This window comes from Dasypus novemcinctus, chromosome 3 (assembly GCF_030445035.2).
Source record: "Dasypus novemcinctus isolate mDasNov1 chromosome 3, mDasNov1.1.hap2, whole genome shotgun sequence".
NCBI classification, from domain to species: Eukaryota; Metazoa; Chordata; class Mammalia; order Cingulata; family Dasypodidae; genus Dasypus; species Dasypus novemcinctus.
This window is the reverse complement of record NC_080675.1, coordinates 48536325-48559419: the sequence shown is the minus strand read 5'-3', so window position 1 is coordinate 48559419 and position 23095 is coordinate 48536325. Positions and strand designations below refer to the sequence as shown.

The 23095-nt window shown below is 38.2% G+C and overlaps 1 protein-coding gene across 7 annotated transcripts in view; it reads left to right on the top strand.

Moving 5' to 3' along the window:
• Window positions 1-23095, top strand: part of SYT16 (synaptotagmin 16) — a 298663-nt gene that overhangs the window by 147924 nt on the left and 127644 nt on the right. For all 7 annotated transcript variants that reach the window (XM_071213896.1, XM_058293313.2, XM_058293314.1 and 4 more), the window contains one exon: window positions 15358-15537. Coding sequence is in view for 3 of the 7 variants with exons in the window: in XM_058293313.2 (XP_058149296.1) it covers window positions 15358-15537 (180 nt within the window). In the remaining 4 variants the exon portion in view is untranslated. The remainder of the gene's footprint in view (window positions 1-15357; window positions 15538-23095) is intronic.

Sequence of the window (23095 nt, the reverse complement as noted above, 5' to 3'; positions counted from 1 at the left end):
CAGAGACCAGAGCCCTGAACGACTGAGAAAACCCAGAAAGAAGTGAGCCCTGGGGAGAGAGACCAGCTTTATCCTACCCTACAGCTGAGCTCAGAAGGAGCAGGACCACAGAGCCTTAGGAGGAAGAGGAAGGCTGAATCCTTGTGAGACTGGCAGCTATTTTACTCTGATACATGGCAACAGACTTTGGTGAGGGAAGTAACTTAGGCTTTATGGCCTTGTGACTGTAAACTTCTACCTGAAATAAATACCCTTTATAAAAGTCAACAGATTATTTTGCATCAGGACCCCTTTTGCTGACTAATGCACTCGTTTTTTGTTTTACGTGGCAAAGCACATGGTGGCATCCTTTCCTTTTCAGGTTCTGTTGACTTCCAGCTTCTTACTTCTCCTTCCATGTCCAATTTCTTTTGCTTATAAGGACTTTAGCCATATTGGATTAAGGCCCTTCCTCATTCAGTTTGGGCACACTTTAATAACATCTTCAAAGATCCTATTTACAAATGGGTTTACCCCCACAGGACTTGGGGTTGGAATTTAGAAGTACCTTTTGTGGGACACATGATTCAATCCACAGCATCCAGTTTGGCTTTACCTTAACTAGTAACATCTTCAAAGATTCTTTTTAAAAATGGGTTCACATCAACAGGACTGGGGGTTTAAGACTTGAACATGTCTTTGTGAGGAACATGATTCAATCCATAACACTAGCCTAAAGGTAGAAAAAAGGTCCAAAAATTCTTTCATCTTTATCTTCTCTGTGAAACCTTCAACCCTCATACAATGCCTGTCAAGTAGTTCTGGGGGGTGGGTTCTTCAGGGAATAACTTTCTTGTAACTTGTATACCAAGCCTTTGACTCACACCATTTTCTCTCTTGCTCTGGCTTTCTACTGTGACCTTCTGTATTGCTGTTGACACTCAAAGGCACCATCACCACTGCTGGAGCCAACACCTACCTCAATTGGCCTCCTGATCTCGGAGGTCAAGGGCCTCAACTCTTATTTCTGCCTAACCTGCCTTTGAAAAGATGTTATTTTTCAAATGCTTCTAATACCTATTAATGCAATTTTTATTGTAGCCTCCTTGTCCTGGGACCTAAGGAGTCTAGGCTCGGGTCAACCTGAGTTGTTGACACCTGTGCCATATTCAGGTTACCTCTCTTCACTGATTTTACTCACTGTCCTTTTTGGGATGCTCTTGAGCCCTCAGGTAGATGGATCCCTGGAGGTAGGTGTAGACATGCTCAGGCTATACTAGAATCCTAAGGTGAATAAAGCTTAGGCTCAAGCCAGTGAACTTCTTGTGCAGACCATGCTTGAAAACATAATAAAAACAATTTAATGCTGCTTTTTAAAGGGATGAATGAATCAAAGTTAAAGCACTGAAAATAAGTACCCAGGTTTATGGGTACGTAGATGGTAATTGTATATAAGCGAGTAGAGTTTTAGATATACCTCTACTCACTTACATTCAGGTTTTCCTCAAGGTTCCAATGCGTTTCCTTATCTTCCTCAAACTGGTGCCAAGAAAGTTTATTCTAGAGAAAGTATAACTTTAATTTTCAATTATTTCTCATGTCATGGCTCAGACGATTCTGGTTTCCCCCGTAACTTTTTTTTTCTTAATTAGTGAAGTTGTGGGTTTTCAGAACAATCATGCATAAAATACAGGATTCCCATATATATACCATCCCACCACCAACACCTTACATTGGTGTGGAGCATTTGCTAGAACTGATAATAGCACATTAAAAAAATAATTGTACTAGTTATTAAAGTTCATGGTTTAACAGGGCTTACTGTCTGTGTAGCGTAGTTCCATGAATTTTAAAAAAAATTATTCTGTTACCATATATGCAATCTAACATTTTCTTTTTTAATCATATTCAAATATATATATTTCAGTGCTGTTAATTGCATTCACAATGTTGGGTTACCATCACCACCATCCATTACCAAAACATTTCCATAATTCCAAATAGGAGCCCTGTACAATTTAAGCCTTAACTTCCCATTCCCTATCTTCATCCTGTCTCCTGGTAGCCTATATTCTAGATTCTTACTCCATGAGTGTACTAACTTTAAATGTTTAAAATCAGTGAATTAATACAATATTTGTCATTTTGTGTCTGGCTTACTTAACATGATGTCTTCAAGATTCATCCATGTTGTCCACATGTTTCAGAACTTCATTCCCTTTCTACAGCTGAATAATATTCCCTTACATGTATATACCACATTTTATTTAATTTTCTCATTGGTTGGTTGATATTTGGATTGCTTCAATCTTTTGGTAATTAGCCTAAGCTAATGATGCTATGAACATCAGTATTCAAATATCTGTTTGAGTCCCTGCTTCCAGTTCTTTTGGATATATACCAAATCCTGGGATTGCCAGATCATGTGGTAGTTTTATAATTAGCTTTCTGAGGAGCTGCCAAACTGTGTCGCACAAAGGCTACACCATTTTATATTGCCAACAGCAATAAGTGAGTAGTTCCTATTTCTCCACATCTTCTCTTCTCCAACACTTATTTTCTGTGTTTTTTTTTTGTTGTTGTTTTTTTAATAGCAGCCATTCTAATTTCTAATGGGTGCAAATTGGTACCTCATTGTGGGTTTTATTTGCATTTCCCTGATGGCTGATGATGTCGAGTATCTTTTTATGTGCTTTCTGGCCATTTGTATATCTTCTTTGGAGAGATGTCTGTTCAAGTGTTTTGCACATTTTTAAAATTAGGTTGTCCTTTTTGTTGTTAAGTTGAAAGATTTCTTTTATGTGTACTGGATATTGAACCTTTAATGTATATGTGGTTTCCAAATGTTTTCTCCCATTGTGTAGGTTGTTTTACTTTCATGATAAAGTCCTTTGAAGCACAAAAGTTTTAAATTTTGATGAGATCACATTTATTAATTTTTTTTTGCTTGTGCTGTGATTGTAAAGTCTAAGAAACCATTGCCTAACACAAGGTCCTGAAGATGCTTCCCTATGCTTTCTTCTAGGAGTTTGATAGATCTAGCTCTTGTCTTTAGGTCTTTGAGACATTTTGAGTTGATAACTGTATATGGTATGAGGTAGAGGTTTTTCCTCCCCAGTACCATTTGTTGAAGAGACTGTTCTTTCCCAATTCAGGTGTCTTTGCCCCTTATCAAAATTCAGTTGGACATAAATGTTAGGGTTGATCTCTGAGCTGTTAATTCTATTCCATTGGTCTACATATCTGTCTTTGTGCCAGTACCATGTTTTGATTACTGTGGCTTTGTAATAAGTTTTAAGACTGGGAAACTTCATTCATCTTTTTCAAGATGGCTTTAGCTATTCTGGGTCCCTTACCCTTCAATATAAATTGATGACTGACTTTACCATTTCTGGAAAGAAGGTTGTAGGAATTTTGACAGGGATTATATTGAATCTATTAATTCCTTTGGGTACTATTGACATCTTAATGATATTTAGTCTTCCATTTCATGAACACAGAGTATCCTTCCATTTATTTAGTTCTTCTTTAATTCCTTCTAGCCAAGTTTTGTAGTTTTTTGTGTATAAGTCCTTTATATCCTTGGTTAGATTTAGTGAAAGGTATTTGATTCTTTTAATTACTGTAGCGAGTGGAATTTTTTTTTCTTGATTTTTCATTTGGTTATTCATTGCTTGTATACAGAAACATTGCTGATCTTTGGATGTTGATCTTTTACTCATCCTCCTTGCTGAATTCATTTACTAGCTCTAGGAGCTTTTTTGTGGATTTTTCAGCATTTTCTGTGTATAGGATCATAATATTTGCAAATAGGGAAAGTTTTACTCCTTTCTTTTCAATTTGGATGCCTTCTTTTTTATTTTTGTCTAACTGCTCTGGCAATAACTTCCAGTACAATGCTGAACAACACGTAGTGATGGAGACCATCTTTGTCTTGTTCCTGATCTTAGAGGAAAGGCTTTCAGTCTTTCATCATTAAATAGGATTTTTCTGTGGCTTTTCTTACATGCCCTTTGTCATGTCCAAGGAGTTTCCTTCTATTCCTAGTGTTCTAATTGTTTTTATCAAGAAATTGTGCTGTATTTTGTCAAATGTCTTTTCTGCATCAATTGAGAGGATCATGTGTTTTTTCCCCCTTTATTCCATTAATGTTGTGTATTACATTAATTGATTTTCTTATGTTGAACCAGTCTTGCATACCAGGGATAAATCCCACTTGATCGTAGTGTATAATTCTTTTAATATGCTTTTGACTTCAGTTTGCTAGTATTTTGGTGAGGATTTCTCCATCTTTTTCATAAGAGATATTGGTCTGTGGTTTTCTTTTCTTGTGATATCTTTATATTTCTTGGTATGAGGATGATGCTGTCCCATAGAATGAGTTAGGGAGTGTTCCCTCCTTTTCAATTTTTTGGTAGAGTTGAGCAGGATTGGAATTAAGTATTCTTGGAATGTTTGATAGAAATCCCCTGGAAGTCACCTGGTCCCATGCTTTTCTTTTTTGGGAGGTGTTTGTTGCTTCAATCTGATTTTTCTTCCTGAGTCAATGTAGGTAGTTTGTGTATATCTAAGAATTTATCCATTTTATCTAGATTATCTAATTTATTGGCATACAGTTACTTACAGAATCCTCTTATAGTCCTTTTTATTTCAGTGCTTCAAGATATTTTCTATTTTTGCTTCTTATTTCCTCTTCAACCCATTGGTTGTTTAAGAGAATATTATTTAATTTCCACATATTTGTAAATTTTCCATTTCTCCCTGTTATTGATTTCTAGCTTCATTCTGTTGTGGATGGAGAATATACATGTAAGATTTCAATATTGTTGAATTTATTAAGACTGTTTTGTGACCTAACATATAGTCTATCCTGGAAAATGATCCATGTGCACTCCCGAAGAATGTGTATTCTGTTTTCATTGGGTGCATTGTTCTCTTTCTGTTTGTCAGATCTAGTTGGTTTAGTGTAGCATTCTAATTCTATATTTCCTTATTGATTTTATGACTAGATGTTCTATCCATTATTGAGAGTGTTGTGTTAAAATCTCTTACTATTAATGTAGACCATCAGTTTCTCTATTCACGACTGTCAGTATTTGCTTCATGTATTTTGGGGCTCTGCTGTTAGGTGTATACATATTTATAACATCTTTCTGTTAAATTGTCCTCTTTATCAGTATGTATTGACCATCTTTGTCCCTCATAACTGTTTTTGATTCAAAGTCTACTTTATCTGATATTAGTATAGCCACTCCAGATCTCTTTTGGCTCTTACTTACATGGATATTTATTCGAGCTTTTTACCCATGTATTAGTCAGCCAAAGAGGTACTGAGGCAAAATACCAGAAATTGGTTGGTTTTTATAAAAACCTGTCAGGGTTCAGTTTTCCTGGGTTCCTGTCTTTCCAGTGCTCATTTCTCTGTGGGCTCTGCTCCTCTGTTTCCTCCACAAGGTCAGCTATAGATTGTGAGGCTTTCTAGGCTTTGCCTCACTCCACAAGACCAGCTGTAGACTATCAGGCAAATAGTTCTGTCTCTCTCCCTGGGGCTTGGTTCTCTCTGGGCTCAGCTGCTCCCCTCCTCTGTGTGCTTGCTTCCTGGGCTCCAGCTCAAAAACTCCCAACTCTGTCCTTTGTCTCACCTACCAAGGGAGTGAGGACTCCTCATCCTTCTGACTTGGCCCAATCTCAGCTCTAATCATAATTTAATCATTCCTAGAGGAAAAGACCAGTTTACAAACATAATCCAATATTTCTTTTTGGAATTCATCAATAATATCAAATTGCTACACTCTACCCTCTGAATTCCAAAAAGACATTACAATATTCAAAAAACCTCAGTAACAATACTAAGTACAAAATCATATCATAATCAATTAAAAAAATACAGTTTTTTTCTTGGGGCAAAGTGCCATCTGCAGTAGACCTCTGAAACTTACAAAACCATTTATCTGCTTTCAATACACAAATAGACAGACAAAGGATAAACATTTTCATTATCTTAAGGAGAAATTGGGAGGGAAATATGAGTCATGGGTCCTTTAAGTTCAGTAAACCTTCAGAACATACTTCATTAGATGTCAAAGTCTGAAAGTCATTTTTTAGATGATGATTTCTTCTCCTTTGGGTCACATGGGGACTGACCCTTCCCAAAGGCTTGCCCAATGGCCATTTTCTTGATTCCACCCTTATCAAGCAGCTGGGTGGTAACCAAGCTCCAGACCTAACCCTCAAAGAGCATTGAGGTGATAACTACACCTTACCCAATCTCTGGGTTAGAGTCTTAATCCCCCTAATACAGTGAAGGGAAGAAAACATACTCCTTAACTTTTGGCATACAGACACAACCCTCTCAGAGCAACAAGTTGACCACCTGGCCTTCCCAAACCCATGGGGGACAGGCCTGTCCCTCTCAGACCTTTGGGGTGTCCTATTCAACATCCCTAATCCTTAAAGAATGTGCTCCATCCTTTTTGGACCCTGGGATGGCAAAACTCTCCCTGAACATCAAGTGGGAACATCCACCCTCTTCAACTGCTGAGGCAAACTCACCCTCTCTGTACACATGGGTGGGTTTCCTCTCTTGGTCCAAGGTGAAATCTTAATTCCAGAACTCAGCTTCCATGGTTTTCCTCTTAAAGCTGTTTCTCCTTCAATCTCTCCTTTCCATGTCCCTTTTAGTCCATTCTGACAGTGGTTTTGTTCATATAGCTCTCTCAAAAAGCTTGTTGGTTTGGCATGCAAGAAGCAGGGGTCCAAGCTGTCAGACAGTAAGATTTTCCACAAGTCTTTCTGAAATAACTGCATCTTCAATCCTGATTTACAAGTTCCAAGTTTAGTTAAGTCCTCCAATGGGACACTGTCACCTGGGAGCTTGATTTTCAGAGGCTTGTAATTTCCAGAATCAGTTTCTGTTTCCTTTGTGCCCAACAGTTCCTCAGCTTCTCGCTCTCATCTAGCATTTTGCTATAAACTGCAATTTGCATTCTCTGAATTTACTTTGGAAAGTTCTTCAGCTAAATGCCCAGGCTCACCATTTTCAGATTCTGCCTTCCATAAAGCACCAGGTGTTAATCTTGTTAAATTCTCTGCAACTTTAAAACATGGATCACCTATCCTCCAGTTTCCAATAATAGTTTCATCATTTACATTTAAGGCCTCATAAAAGGTCTCTGTAGCATCTATCTCACAATTATTTCCTTCTAAGTCCTTATAAAAAATAACTTTAGGCTCCATATTGCTACCAACAGTCTCTGCAAAGCCTTTTCCACCAAGTATCTCATAATTCCTTCTAAAAATACCCCTTACCCATTTATAAAACCATTCCAGCCTTTTGGTAATTGCAAAAGCACTTCCCCATTACTCATTACCAAATTCTGTATTAGTCATCCAAAGGTGTGCTGATGCAAAATACCAGAAATTGGTTGTTTTTTATAAAGGATATTTATTTGGGGTAGAACCTTACAGTTACCAGGCCATAAAGTGTAAGTTACTTCCTCAAAAGTCTATTGCCACCATGTTGGAGCAAGATGTTTGCCAATGTCTGCTAGGGTTCAGGCTTCCTGGGTTCCTCTCTTTCCAGGGCTTATTCCTTTCTGGGCTCAGCTCTACTGTTTTCTGTACAAGGTCAGCTGTATATTTTCAGGCTACTGGCTCTGTCTCTCTCCCTGGAGCTTGATTCTCTCTGGGCTCAGCTGCTCTGTTCCTCTGTGTGCTTACTTCCTGGGCTCCAGCTCAAAAACTCCTGACTCTGTCCTTTGGCATACCTTTATTTTTTTTTTTAAGATTTATTTATTTATTTTTATTTCTCTCCCCTCCACCCCCTCAACCCTGGTTGTCTGTACTCTGTGTCTATTTGCTGTGTCGTCTTTGTCTACTTCTTCTGTTGTCAGCGGCATGGGAATCTGTGTTTCTTTTTGTTGCATCATCTTGTTGTGTCAGCTCTCCGTGTGTGTGGCACCATTCCTGGGCAGGCTACACTTTGTTTTATGCTGGGCAGCTCTCCTTATGGGGCACACTCCTTGTGCATGGGGCTCCTCTACATGGGGGACACCCCTGCATGGCACGGCACTCCTTGTGCACATCAGCATTGTGCATGCGCCAGCTCCACACGGGTCATGGAGACCTGGGGTTTGAACTGCGGACCTCCCATGTGGTAGATGGATGCCCTAACCACTGGGCCAAGTCTGCTGCCTGCTGTGCCTTTAATATGTGAGTCCTTGCCCATCAAGGGGGCAGGGACTCCACATCTTACTGATGTGGCCCAATCAAATCCCTAATCATAATTTAATCATGCCTAGAGGAAAAGACCAGTTTACAAACATAATCCAATATTTCTTTTTGGAATTCATCAATAATATCAAACTGCTACAACCATCAGCCTATTCGTTTCTTTGAACTTAAGGTGGTCTCTTGCAGATATTTGGGTTATGCTTTTTTTATCCATTCTGCCAGTCTCTGCCTCTTGATTGGAGAATTTAATCCATTTACATTTAAAGTCACTATTGATATATAGGACTTTCTTCTGCCATTTTGCTGTTTACCTTTTGTAGGTCTTATACCTTTTTTTGTCCCTCACTTCTGGTGAAGTCTATTTTATATTTATTTGCTTTCTTATGTAGTCTCATTTCTACATATATTTTTCCATATAGAAAAGTGCCTTCTCATTTCTAGATGTATATATTTTTTCACTGTTTTCCTTGTCATTACTTAGAGTTACAATTTAAGTACTTAAATATGTAACAATTATATTTGATTTGATACCTACTTAACTTCAATAGCATGCACATATATTTTTTCTGTATCTCTCTGTTCCCCACCATGTTTTTTATACTTGTTTCCATTTATATCTGTGTACATTGTATGTCCAAAACACAGATTTATCATTACTTTTTATGCATTTGAATTTTAGCACCTGTTGCAAGAAGTGGCACTACATACCAAACATTAAACTACTATAGTAGTGGCATTTATAATTACACAAGTGGTTACCTTTACTGCAGGTCTTTACTTCTTTATGCACTTGATGGTGCCTGAGAGTTATATTAGATTATTTTTTCTTTTAATAGTTCTTTTCCTTTCTGTTCCTCAGCCTGACTCTTTTCAAGTATCCTGTCTTCAAGTTTACTGATTCTTTCTCCTGGCAACTCCAATAAGCTCTTGAAACCCTCCTGGGAATTTTTTCATTTCAATTAGTGTGGTTTTCAACTCCAGTTGTTCTGTTTGGTCCCTTTTTAAAAATTTCTGTCTCTTTACTTAGACTTTCATATTATCCATTCATTGCTTTCCTGACATCCTTTAGTTTCTTTGTATATCTCTTCATCTCTTGAGTATTATGATCAATTTTTTAAAAGTTTTTGTTTGTTATGTCCACATTCTCATGCTCTTCATTGGAGTCTTACAAATTTTATCCTCTTCCTTGAATGGGTCTTCATTTCTTTATCTTGTACTCTTGCTGTACACTGTAACTGTAATATTTTAAAATGTTAACTTTTGGATTTACTCCCTGGAATGTCTGTTTCTTGGTTTTATGACCAGCTGGAGATAAGACAGAGATTATTTATTTATTTATATATTAGCTTCAGCCCTCCTATAAGGAAGTTCTGCCCAAGACTTATGCAGTATTCAGGGTTTTTCCATCTCTCTCAGACTTTGTCTTGTCCTGGGCATTAGTTGTTTTGTAGTCCCCCTGTTTACAGGAATTTTGTTGTCCCTTCTGTTTCCCAAGGGACAAATCTCCCTCTCCTGCATATTTGAAGCTGGCCAACCTTTGTCACAGATTCTCCTCCTCTATAGTTTTTGCACTCCTTTCATTGTCTCACACTGCTTTTGTCTGGAGGGCAAATTCAAGGAGGAGGGTCATCCTGCAGAGAGTTTCCCAAGTCAGTCTTTCCCAGGAAAAATGGGTCCAGGGATCCACAAAGAGAATGCAAACTGTGTCCTAGCCTGCTCAGCAAATGCAGTCCTTCAATTAACTATCCCTGGCAGCCCTAAGGTAATGCTGTGTCTTTAAGTTCCTACTGTCTGCACCCCTGTTTGGGTGGAATCAAAGCAGTGTCTGTTACTGACTTTGTCTAGGGCACATTGAGACAATAATTGTCCTTAGAGCTGAAAGCCAGAGATCTGAATTTGCTAATCAAGAGCCATGATCAGTGATTGGCCATGACCACCCCTGTACTTGGGCAAGAGGATTTTTACATCCATTTCCATCATGAACAGCTAGCCAGGGGCTGAACCCTATAGCAACCTGCTGTGAGAGTAGGGGATGGGTGTCAGTAGCTGCTGCTCAGATAGAGCAATTTATGTTCTTTACTGTAATTTATCAGCCTCTTCCTCCCACCTCTCTTTTTTTAAAAATTTTTTGTCTTAATTTTTTTAATGTTACATTAAAAATGTAAAAATGTTACATAAAAAAATTTTTTTAATGTTACATTAAAAAAATATGAGGTCCCTATATACCCCTTACCTCAGCAGACTCCTACCTTCTCTTGATGCTGTATAATATTTGTCTGGCCTGCATAGTTTCAAAATAGTTATTTCAGATAATTCTCACCTGTTTAACAGTTGTTTTGGTGGAAGGACTGAGTTCTGGAGTTCCCTACTCCACCATCTTCCCCAGAAGTTCCTCCCCACTTAACCTTTCTGTTAAGTAAATACTCAGCTTCCTCTCATTTTATTACTCTGTCTTGGTGAAAGTCAGATGGCTGTAATTGGTTGGCCTTTATGCCTCTTCAATGATGTGGAATGGAATTTGCAAACATCTAGTGGCTCTGTGACATGCAGAGGCTTCTTCTCTATTTATGTCATTATATGCTTTGCCCTCTCAGGCCATTGCTTGAAAATAAACCTGTGGGACTGAACAGTGCACATCAATGATATAGTTACGTTTGAGAACGTTTTCAACATGAACTATGTGACTGAACTTCATAGGCATCTGATTTCTAATTTAGTAATCACTTGAATAATTAGATGAGTTACTCTGCAGATGGCACTTAAGTTTCTTGACATATGTGCCCTTGTCATCTATAACAGATGATATATGTAAGCTTGCATCTCACTATAGCACTTGTATAATGGTATGCAAAATGACTTTCCTGTCAAAGTCTCTGATTTTGTTTGGACTCAAGTGCACAGAGAGGTAACATCAAACCCTCTTTTGCTTAGACTTAAAGAACTGTGTTCAGAGTTACATATTCATTGTATAGTTGTGCTACTTCCAATTCTCATAATCTATAATATACAAACTTTAATTTAATTCTAAAAATGGAATAATAAAATTACAGAAAGTTTAAACATGAAGAAAATAATTTTCAAACTAAATATGAGACAACTATTTTGTTTTTTCACATATTCCAGTGATATAGTCTAGATGATATATTTGGAATTAAAAGCATTTTTTGAGATATAATTCATATACAATAAAACTTACCCTTTTAAATTATACAATTCACTTGTATACTTTTTTTTAGTATAGTCATCAAGTTTTGCAATCATTACCGCTAAGCAATTCTAGAACATTTTCATCTCCCCAAAGAGAAACCCTATACCTATACCCATTAGCAAACACTTTCCATTCCTCCCAACCTCTGGAAGCCACTAATCTATTTTCTGTGTCTATGGACTTTCCTGTTGCAGGCATTTTATATAAATGGAATCATACAATTTATGTCTTTTGTGTGTGGCTTCTTCCACTTAGCATTTTGTTTTCAAAGTTTTTCTGTGTGGTAGCATGTATCAGTACTTCATTTCTTTTTATTGCTGAGTAATATTCCATTGTTCTGATTGATGGACATTTGGACTATTTCCACTTTTTGACTACTATGAATAATATTTTTATGAATATTCAATACATATAATTCAATTGCAAGTTTTTGTGTGGATGTATGTTTACAGTTCTCTTGAGTATATAACTAGGAGTGGAAGTGCTGGGTTATATTTGAAATTTGAAACTACATTTAAATAGGGAATTTGTGTGCAACCTTGGATAAGCAATTCTTATAAATGGGGGGTTGCTGCCAACTTCTGGCCATTTCTATGATACTCTACTCATTTGGAAAGTACATAAGCAAACTTACAGTTTAAAATAGCATCTCGCTGACAGCTTCTCATGCCTCCTCTTCAGACTTTCCACTAACTACCCATAAACATATAGGAAAAATGAAATTGGAGTTGGTAGATTCTGACAGAAACATGAACTCTATGGAAAAAACCAAACTTGCCCAACTAAGCTTTCTCTCTGCATTAGTTAGAGTTGTACTTATTCCTACTGCTTCTCATACCATCCAACACTAAATAAGGAGAAACAAACTATCTTCCCCACTGTCTGCCACTAGCTGAGATAGTCAGAGCTTATAATAATGATGGTGTAGTGGTTATGAGCTCACTGTCCTACTTGGTTGAGTCAAAATGTATAGACCATGTTTACGAAGACCCCTCAGAATGCAGAGGAAAAACAAAGAGAAAATGAAACAAAATTGGTAGCCAAAGAAATAATGATTCAGATTAAAATAGGGACAAGAAAAGTTAGAACAAAATAAATTACCAAAGACACAAAGACATAATTGAAGCAAACTCTCTTGAAGATTGTAAAATAAGAAGTCATGGATATGTTGGTGAAAGTCTTGGGTTCCAGAAAAAATCATTAAAAGAAACCCACAGAAAGATACATTATGGTAAAAATTTTTGCATTATAAAGGAAAAAATTCTGGAAATATCCAGATTGAAAATTTTTATTGCTCATACAGTGACACAAATTAAGCTTCAGCATCACACGTGTTTGTGATACATTAAAGGCTGAAAGGTAATGGAGCCATGTCGATACAATTTTGAAGGGAAAAAATATTGCAGCCTACCTAAGAATTTTATACCCGTCCATTGTTAAGTCACTGCTGCAAGAATTACTAACAAAAAGTATGTTTTTCTCCCAAAAGCTGTTGTTTTAAACACCATACGGATCATTTCCTTTCCCCTTTTTTTCTTGAGTCTCTGGAAATTATATTGAATAATTTATTCATATTGTCTTTAATCCAGGACTTGGGAATGTTATATTAAATCCATTCATATCAACATATGACAATAAAAATATTTAAGGAAAAAAACTGTAAAACTGTAAGAAAAGAAAAAGACAGGGAAACGGACTTTGGCCCAGTGGTTAGGGCGTCCGTCTACCACATGGGAGGCCCCCGGTTCAAGCCCCGGGCCTCCTTGACCCGTGTGGAGCTGGCCCATGCGCAGTGCTGATGCGCGCAAGGAGTGCCGCGCCACGCAGGGTGTCCCCCGCGTAGGGGAGCCCCACGCGCAAGGAGTGCACCCATAAGGAGAGCCGCCCAGCGCGAAGGAGGGAGCAGCCTGCCCAGGAATGGCGCCGCCCACACTTCCCGTGCCGCTGACGACAACAGAAGCGGACAAAGAAACAAGAAACAAGACACAGCAAAAAGACACAGAAAACAGACAACCAGGGGAGGGGAGGGGAATTAAATAAATAAAAAAAATAAATCTTAAAAAAAAAAAAAAGAAAAAGACAAAATGTTAATAGTGGTTTTCTATGGGTATCAATGTGATCCCTTTTATCCTCTTTTTACACCTTCTTATATCTTCAAAATATTCTATTATATGCTTGAATTTCTTGTTTTTACCTTTTACTTAAAAATAATTAAAAATAATTAAAATATTAGAAATATTGGATATTTTATAAGACAAAAATGTAAAATCAATATAGACAATTTTGCCAAATTTGACCAGTATTTGTAAAATGGTCAATTTATATAAGAATAGCCATTAGGTTAGAAGGAAGTGCAAAAAATTTTAGCAGAGGTTGTCTCAATTTTTTTCTTCTACTTGGAAGATTTTGTGTAATGCATCTCATATTGCTTTTTTTTCTTTTATTATTTTTTTAATGTTACATTAAAAAAATATGAGGTCCTCATATAGCCCCCCACCCACCTCCACTTCTCCTATGAAAACAACCTCCTCCATCATCATGGGACATTCATTTCACTTGGTGAATACATCTCTCAGCACTAATAAATCATACTCTGTGTTGTTAGTTTTACTGAGCAACTTGAATGATATCTTTTGTTTCCAGTATTTTTCATCAATAGGTGTATTTAGCACTACATTTATTAGCTTCATTTATTTATTTAGCTTTTACATTTACATTTTTTTAGCTTCAACATTTATTCAGACATCAAATATTTATTGAGTGCCTACATATGTGAGCTGCTGAGGGTACACTGAGTAATTCATACATAGTCCCATACTTCTGAAGTTTAAAATTTAACATTTGAAAACCACTGAAGAAGCTGTCAAGGGCTCAGTGGGTAGGAACACACAAAGAAACATGAGCCTGCTCAGGAGTGACAAGCAAGGTCTTCAGAGGAAGTGCAGTTTCAGTTAGCTAGAAGAGAGGTTGGCAGATTGTCTCAGGGAGTTGAAGCAGCCTATGCAAAGATCTGGAGATGAGCTACCTCTGAGGAACCTGAAACAGATGAGTACAGCAGCGACAAAGAATTTGATGTTGGGGAGTGATGAGTGACAGGCTAGAATCAGTAGCTAGGTCATGCAAGGCCTTTGAAACCAAGTTAAAGAATTCGGAGTTCATCCTATGGACAATGGGTAGCCCTTGAAGGGTTTTAGAAGGGCAGTCTAACAGATCAGACTTACATTTCATAAGGATCACTCTGAATACTGTTTGAAGAATGGATCTGTGTTTGGGGACAGAGAGATGGGGGGAGCTTGGGGTCATAGTGGCTTTGCAGGTAAGAAAGTGGAGATGAGGAAGATGGCATTTCGTCTTTTAACATTCTAAAATAGTTGTAGTCAAAAACTATAGTTCTAATTTCTAATATTTATGGCGTGAACTAGCAATTGTTTGGTTGCTACTGATATTCATCACATTGCATAGTGGGATTTGCAAAAATATCCAAGAAATGAATTTTCCTCCAACTGCATGTATTGATAGAAGTATCTGTCTGAAAGTTTTCTCTAGTGATTATTTTATAAGCTTCAGGCAGCAGTCTTTTTAAGAGCCTTGCTTATATAACACTGGAAAGCTGGTCCACCATTTTCAGCTTAACCAGTTTGATGGCTTGCTTTCTTATAGTTTGATGATAAATACTAAGATGAGAGTGGGAACAAGAAGAGTTGTGTTCTAGATAAAAGAAACCATATGTACAAAGGTATGAAGGTCTGTGTGCTGGGCAATTGTCCTTTTCCTTTCCCTCGTACACAGTCCTGGGGATGCTAGCATAAGTCAGCATTTTTAGAGTATTTGTCTCTCATTAATAATGGTTAAAGTTCTGAATAGCTTTGATCATTTGAAAGAACCAAAAGCTGTCACCTAAATTGTGATGATGTTTTTCCTTTGTGTTCCCTTGCTAGTTACTCCTGAGGCTGTTGGCTTCTTGTCTGCAGTCGGAGTCTTCGTTGTTCTTCTGGCTGTCCTTTTCCTCTTCATCAATAAGAAGCTGGGTTTTGAAACAATAGGAGGCCTTCTGTGCTTGGAGCCACGAGTGAAAAGAAAGTCCTCTAAAGACAGACCTGGGGTCTGGAAGGGGCTGGGTAAGTATTAAACTTCAGATCCTCCTGAGCTTGGCAGCTGGCTGTGCTTTGGGTCAGGGAAGGAGCATCATTGTTTTCAGGATCGGTCCTATTAAGAAATCACACGTGAGCTATTTGGCAGCCACTGTGGTGGATATGATGAATGGACATGACTAAAGAATACCTTCTCTTTGTGAAAGTAATGCTGTCCTTCAAGTCTGAAGAGCATATGGAAAAAGACTGACCACCACTTCCCATCTTCTTAGCTTTTTAGATGTCTGTGTTGCGTTTCCTTCTGACTGGTGCTTGAAGGGAGGAAAAAAAGTTAGTTTGATTGACAAGAGCCTTGATGTGTTTTCATCTCATTATCTTGGAACAGTGTTGACATTTCTTTCCAGTTAGCTGTTCTGAGATTTTCAGTGCTCGGGTCCACTCCATATCTTAAATAGTGACTGTCATTTTCCAAAGAGAGGTTTTTACTCTCCAGGCTCACTGAATACACTTTGTCATTTATTCCCTGCCTTTGATGGGGAAAAATTACATACTTAAAGAAATAATTGCCTTCCTGCTCTTAAAGGACATTTTCTATTTTCAGTTGCCAAAGTGTTGAACTTTGTGATACAGGATGTTATCACTGAGTGATGGTTTGCACACTCAGAAGCTGGACTTTTTAAGAGCGTGCACTTACCTTACTGATAACAATTTTGCTCTTTTTTTTTTGAGTCTGACTCTCACTGTTCCCTGCCATGCACCAGAGGGTGTGGGGATGAAGTAAGTGGTTGAGGCACAACTCTACATTCTTTTTTTTGAGCAGGGGCAGAAAACACTATCTAGTCCTATTTTCTGGGTATAGTCTAAATGAGCTGGGGCCAAGGAGAATATTTGACTTATTGATGTGGCAGCCTTTGTGGCCATGGACTTTTCATCTGTTTTGCTTTGTTATTTATAAAGGGCATAATTTAGGAATAGAGGAGGGTGTGTTAGTTGTCTATTGCTGCATAACAAATTACCCCCAAATTCGGCTGCTTTAAATGACAAACACTGATTATCTAATAGTTTCTGAGGGTCAGCATTTGAGAGTGGCTTAGCTGGCTGGTTCCAGTTCAGGGTCTCCAATGAAGCTACAGTAAGAATATCTGCTGGGATTGCAGTCATCTGAAGACTTGACTATGATGGACAGATTCACTCCAGGATGGCAGGGGGCCTCGGTTCCTCACTACTGGAACCTCTTCATAGGGCTTCTAGGGTGTCTTCACGACATTGCAGCTGGCTTCCCCCAGAGAGATGCAAGAGAGAGTGCGAGGAGGAAGCCTCAGTTTCTTTTGCAACAGTCTTGAAAGCCACACCCTGTCACTTCCTCTACATTGCATTCATTGACAAAGTACAGCCTGCACTCCAGGGAAAGGGAATTAGGCTCCACTTTTTGAAGGGAAGAGTATCAAAGAGTTTATTGATGTATTTTTAAATCACCACAATGGGTAATGATGGGCATGGTGTGAACTTATGATCTGGGAATTGATAGGCATTGCTGCTGTTGCAGTGACCATATTTTCTGAACTCCTCTCATGCATCTTCTGAAATTAGAATGGAATATTTTAAATTTTTAAAATCTGAGACTTATGAACGGTTTAGGTACTCATGTAAGGACGTAGGTGAATGGGATGAGCAGACTTCTGCTTGGTAATGGGGTGATATGGAGGTAAGATTCTCAGATTTTTAATTTTCTCCCTCTGGCAGCTGACTGTGCTAGTTCTGTGATCTTGGCAAATTATGCAGCTATTCTAACTTCAGTTTGCTCATCTGTATATTGGGGTTATCAGAGCATCCCTTGCATGGTTGATCTAGTTTGAATTAATTTTCAAAGATACCAGTAGGGCACCTCCAGTGAAAGTCCTAATAAAATTTTAACCACAGCTGTGCAGCATTAACAAAAAACCAGCTGGAGTAATGAGCTTCTAGGAATGACAGCACACATGAATACATTGTATTCATTACTTAAATTGGAGATTAAAGTTTGTGATGTTCTCTCCTTTGCAAACTATAATAGGTATAAGAATTAAGGTTAGAGCTATTTAAAATGTTTCATTTTTGTCTTGTTTGACATATTATCTGAGTATTTTAGAGACAATTATGAATTATACTTTCAAATAAGTTGAGGTTTGAAGGTAATGTTAAAACAATAACAATAAAGCATGAACTAGAAGCCATTAGCTCAAGAAACATTGTGAAAAATCCATGTCTCAAACTCAAAGTGAAGTCACATGAAAGAGCTTTAAAGATAGTTTAATCAGGAAAAATCTCCAAATTATAATGTCTAAAATGCCAACAACTTCATTTTTTTTTTTTGGGAAATATTTATTATATGAGAAATAGACATTGACAAAGAGTAGGAAAGGGAAGCATTCTATAATAAATGCTGAGGAGGCAAGTGGAAAGTAACCTGGGATATCAGTATAGCAATCCATATAGATTAAGAAGTCATAAAAAATCACATGTAAACCACAGAAACAAACACCTTCATCTTGGCATTTCTTCCTTTAAAAGTTTAATTGTCATTGACCAGAAGTCTTTGAAAAACTTGCTCTATTCCAGATTTTATCTAACCTTTGGTATCTAACTGTATCATTCTCAGAGCACTGATTTCTTTGTGAAGTTGGGATGTCAATAACATATTTTGACAAATGTAGAGAAATAAGGAAAGAAGCAGTTGTGGTAGAAACAATGAAAACTTGGCTTTGCCTCTAATTTGCCACCTCTCTGGACCTCAAGTCCTCATGGGCAAACTGATGAGTCAGGGTTTGGTCTCTCCTGATTCTCATTCTGTGATCTTGTGTGGCACTTAGGAATACACAGCAATTTCTTCTCTAGCTTTTAGTCAATCAGTGGAAGAGACCTACAAAAAATGACTAAAAACCAACCACCATCCTACCCTTAAATTGAACCATATGACATCTGTTTTGTAGACTTAAAAAAAAAAAAAGGTTGCATATTGCCAATCTAATCTGTACGACCTAATCCAGTGGGATTCTGGGGAATAAAACAGCTTTATTAGTTGTGGCAATACCAGAGGGACTGAGAGGCAATTTGTTTTTCTGAACTTATTTTGAAAAGTAAGTTGATAAAAATTTCTTGCCTTCCGTTAGGTTACAAAAAAAACAAAAGAATGCTTTGGGTTTTTTCCTCAAAACTGTCTTTACATATTAAGGATGAAATTTAGATGTTGCAGCCAAGGTCCATTTAAGAAGAGTATGGAAGGAATAGAGGATGTGATATATGAGCAATTCCTCCCAGGCAAGAATGGAATGAAGAAATCCCTCTTGATTCTGGAAAGAGAAGCTGACGGCATGGAAAAATAAGTGAAGAGATTCAGAGTGCTTGAGATGTTGCCTGGATTCTTGAAAAGTGTGGTGGATGTAGGGGTGAGGTTGGAGGGCTTATGGTGAGAAGACAGAATTCCAAGATGACTTGAGGAAGAAGCAGAAAGTGAAAGTACTTCCCTTTTTGGAACTGTGGGGAAGAGACTGCCTCACAGGTGTTCCATATGGGCTGGGGGTGGCCACAGTGGGGTAGAGCATACTGGTAGGATTAGATGAAAGAGCACTTGAGAGGGACCCTCCCCCCAGTTCTCCAGGTTCATGGCAAACTGGTTTTTTTAGAAGTTCCTACATGATCCTGTGGGAGACAGGGAACTAAGGGTCACTATGCCTTCCAGGGAGTTGTGGCAATTTGGAGGGAGGTGGGCCTATATCAGAGATTGGGAGAGATGAATAATCAAAGACCCCATGGAATCAGATCCAGGGTCATGGGTATGCAATCTGTGCAATATCATGACCCCATGCTTAGAGGGCTCTGGACTTGGTTTAAGTTCTACTGCCATGGTTGTGAGACTTTTAATAATTTTTGAACCAAGAGCTCTGCATTTTCATTTTGGAATGGGTCTTGCAAAGTTTTAGCTGACCCTGCCTGGAATGATCACCAGGAGGTTCAGGTGTGGATAGATCACAGGGAATGCTGTAAAGGCAGAGATGGATCACTGTCCATGGGAAAAATGAGCTCAGCCACCTCTGGAGGTCAGTGGGAGCCAGCAGGAAGGAACACACATGATGTTAAATAAGCTCCCTCTATGCCCAGATGTTCCCTGGGTTAAGGTTGCACACAGGTGGGGTTAGGTGGTAGGTGGAGGGAGAAATCACCAAAGACTTATTATTTACCCAATATGGAAGTGGCTGAGTTACTTTGAGTAGGCAAGTTGAAGATTAGTTTCTCAATGCTGAGAATGGGAATGGGACTACAGAGCAAGACAAAAAGCCAATGGGAAAATAAGGAGACAGCTTTCATACATTTAAGGAATGCTGGTACTCAGCTGGCACTTAGCAGTAAGGTTATTAAAATACCTCCCTCCAAGTTGGTAAAAAGGCCCAGCTGACTGGTTCCTCCCCAATGCCACCTGTATCTCCACCTGCAAATTAATGGTTGGCTTCTGGTCCAGCAGGGCCCTTTGACACTGCCCCAGCAATTCTTTCTGCTTGGGGGTGCTCGGACCATAATGGCAGCTATTGTCAAATACTTTGAAATCATCACTGTATTTAGGTGAGAGCAGTACAACTTTCTCACTACACAATTCAATAAGTAGGTACTATTATCTCTATTTTATAGATGAAGAAACTGAGCCTGAGAGAGAGAATACCCGCCTCATTCCAGCTGTTAAGTGGCAAACCTGGGACTCAAACTCAGGATGGGCTGATTTTGTTTTGTTTTGTTTTGTTTTGTTTTTGATCTAAATTCTGGTAGCAATGCTTCAATATGTGTTCCTCAATTGTAACAAATGTACCACACTAATGAAGGATGTTCTTAATGTGGGAAAGTGTGGGAGGGGGAGTGGATGGGGCATATGGGAATCCCCTATATTTTTTTATGTAACATTTATATAATCTAAAGCTTCTTTTTAAAATTAATTAAAAAAAAAAAGATACTAGTGGCTAAGCCTCACTCCCAACTAATTAAATCAGAACAGGCTGCCACTGCTGTGGGGCAATCCAGGTAGGTTTAAAAAGAATGTCAGGTGATTGTCAGGAAGGTGTGGCCAGGGCAGACTAGCATTGGTGGAAGTGGGTAGGTTCATGGGCAATTTCCCCTTTTAGGTCTGGGAGGGCAGCGCTTGAGCAGAGTGCTATTCCTCCTGCCTACAGTGTCCACCTGGTGGTTCTGCAAATCTCCCCCCCATGGTGGTTCAGATGGTTTCCACCTTGGTCCAGGAGCAAGGTGTCATGGCACCTTCCTTCCCCATGGCCCCCACCCCACATATATACCATGCCACTACCAGTGTTTTACTTCGGCACAGGGGTTAAAAATTAAGTTACTTAGAAAAAGTCTTTTCCTTAATTAAATTACAGCCAACTCTAAATTAATTTATATTTAAGATTCTGAAAATTCTGTAAGGTTTTAGTGAATTTGGCCCAAATTCAGGAGAGTCTGGCTGCCTCTTCTAAGTATTTTCCAGTGTTTTCTAAATGATTTTGACTATATTCCATTTTTCTTTAATATCTAAATAAAAAAGGCAATGACAACTTTATAAAATGGTGTGAATCAGAATCTGAACCAGATGTAAAAATAAAAATAAAAAATTTATGATTTTGTGCTTAAAAAATTTTTTTTTCTCCTTGCAATAGAGAGGGGCATTTAGACATGTATACATCTTATAGGTGTAAATAACCAGCATAAGCTTCATTTTTCTTTATATTTAATATGGTTGATGGATTAAATATAGGCAACAAAAGGCATTTTTAAGGATAATGTTAGCATAGTCATTTCTTTTACTTTCTAGCTGAGCTACAGGTAAAAGAAGCCTATAGCTTTCCTCATTTGCATCCTTTTAGGCCTCCACTACTCAGATGAATTTGAAATGAGTCAGATATTTTATTGGAACAAAGAAATGGGCCCAATATTGCCACCGCTTTTTCTAATAGAATCATTGAAAATATAAATGGAACCAAGGTGCTTTTAATGCACTTGAGACTAAATACAGAATCTACAAACTTTAGATTGCACAATAACTTGTATTAGAGTTATGGATACGATAATCTTTTAAAAGCTAAGATCTTCTCCTACCCCCACTCTGTATACTTTTGTCCTTAAATAGTGGGGTTCATGAAATAGCCAGTTTTAACTTTGATTCAATCTTTTTTTTTTTTAAGATTTATTTATTTCTCCTCCCCCCCCCAGTTGTCTGTTCTCTGTGTCTGTTTGCTGTGTGTTCTTCTGTGACTGCTTCTATCCTTATCAGTGGCACTGGAAATCTGTGTTTCTTTTTGTTGTGTCATCTTGTTGTGTCAGCTCTCCGTGTGTGTGGCGCCATTCTTGGAGAGGCTGCACTTTCTTTCACGCTGAGCGGCTCTCATTATGGGGTGCACTCCTTGTGCATGGGGCTCCCCTTCACGGGCGACACCCCTGCGTGGCACAGCACTCCTTGCGCGCATCAGCACTGTGCATGGGCCAGCTCCACACGGGTCAAGAAGGCCCGGGGTTTGAACCGCGGACCTCCCATGTGGTAGGCAGACACTCTATCCATTGGGCCAGGTCCGCTTCCCTTGATTTGATCTTCCCCACTGGAGCAGACAGGACTCAACCTGAATGATGGTACCTAGAATGCAGGACATACTTATTAATAACATAATTTGCACAGTATTTTTCTTCAGTGTTTAATACCTTAATTTGCATAGATATGCACTACTCTGTGTAATATTAGGTCATATTATAAGAAATTGCTCTTTTTTAGGTTGGCAAATTTTATATGGCTCAACCTAATGCATAAGCTGAGGAAGAGCAGAGGTTTGTTTGAACATTGGGACAAGACTTGGTATAACTAATTATTTGTTTGAGTGAATTGATTAAGAGACGAAGAACTAAGAATTGATTTCATGATCTTATACAAGTACTTTGAAAAAATAAGGGCTTACAATTATTCAGCTAAGCCATTATAATCTGACTAATTGAAGCCTGTTTAGTGGGTATACATTCCAGAAAATCCAGTAGAGAAGTTGCTAATTTGAGAATATTCATTCATCCATCCAACATTGTTGGGAATCTGTGTCATGCCACACACTGTGCAAAGTGCCAGAAATAAATGGTGAAAGAGAGAGACATGGTCTTTACTGTTTTAGAAATTGCATTCTTGTGGTGAAGACAGACAAAACAAACAAAACTGAAAGTAAATAGAAAAGTAAATAAAATAATTATAAATTGTTACAAATGATCTAAGGATCTAAAATAAGGACTAGTTGACAGGACATGGAAATTTACTCTAGATAGGGTTGAGCACTTCCTTGCTCATTGCTGGTGGGATAAATGAAGTCTGTAGCAGCCATAGGGAACTCACCTTCCATCTGTATTTGTGTTCCTGTTTTCTTCAGTGCATCATGGTAGAGAAGTTGGGAAAAAATCTTTAATATAAAACTCCTTATTATAGAAATTTTCAAACATACAGGAAGTTAGAAAGAGAGAGAGGAATAATGAACCTCCATGTGCCCTTCACTCATCTTCAACCATTAGTAACAGAGATGACTCATTTCTGAATTACACC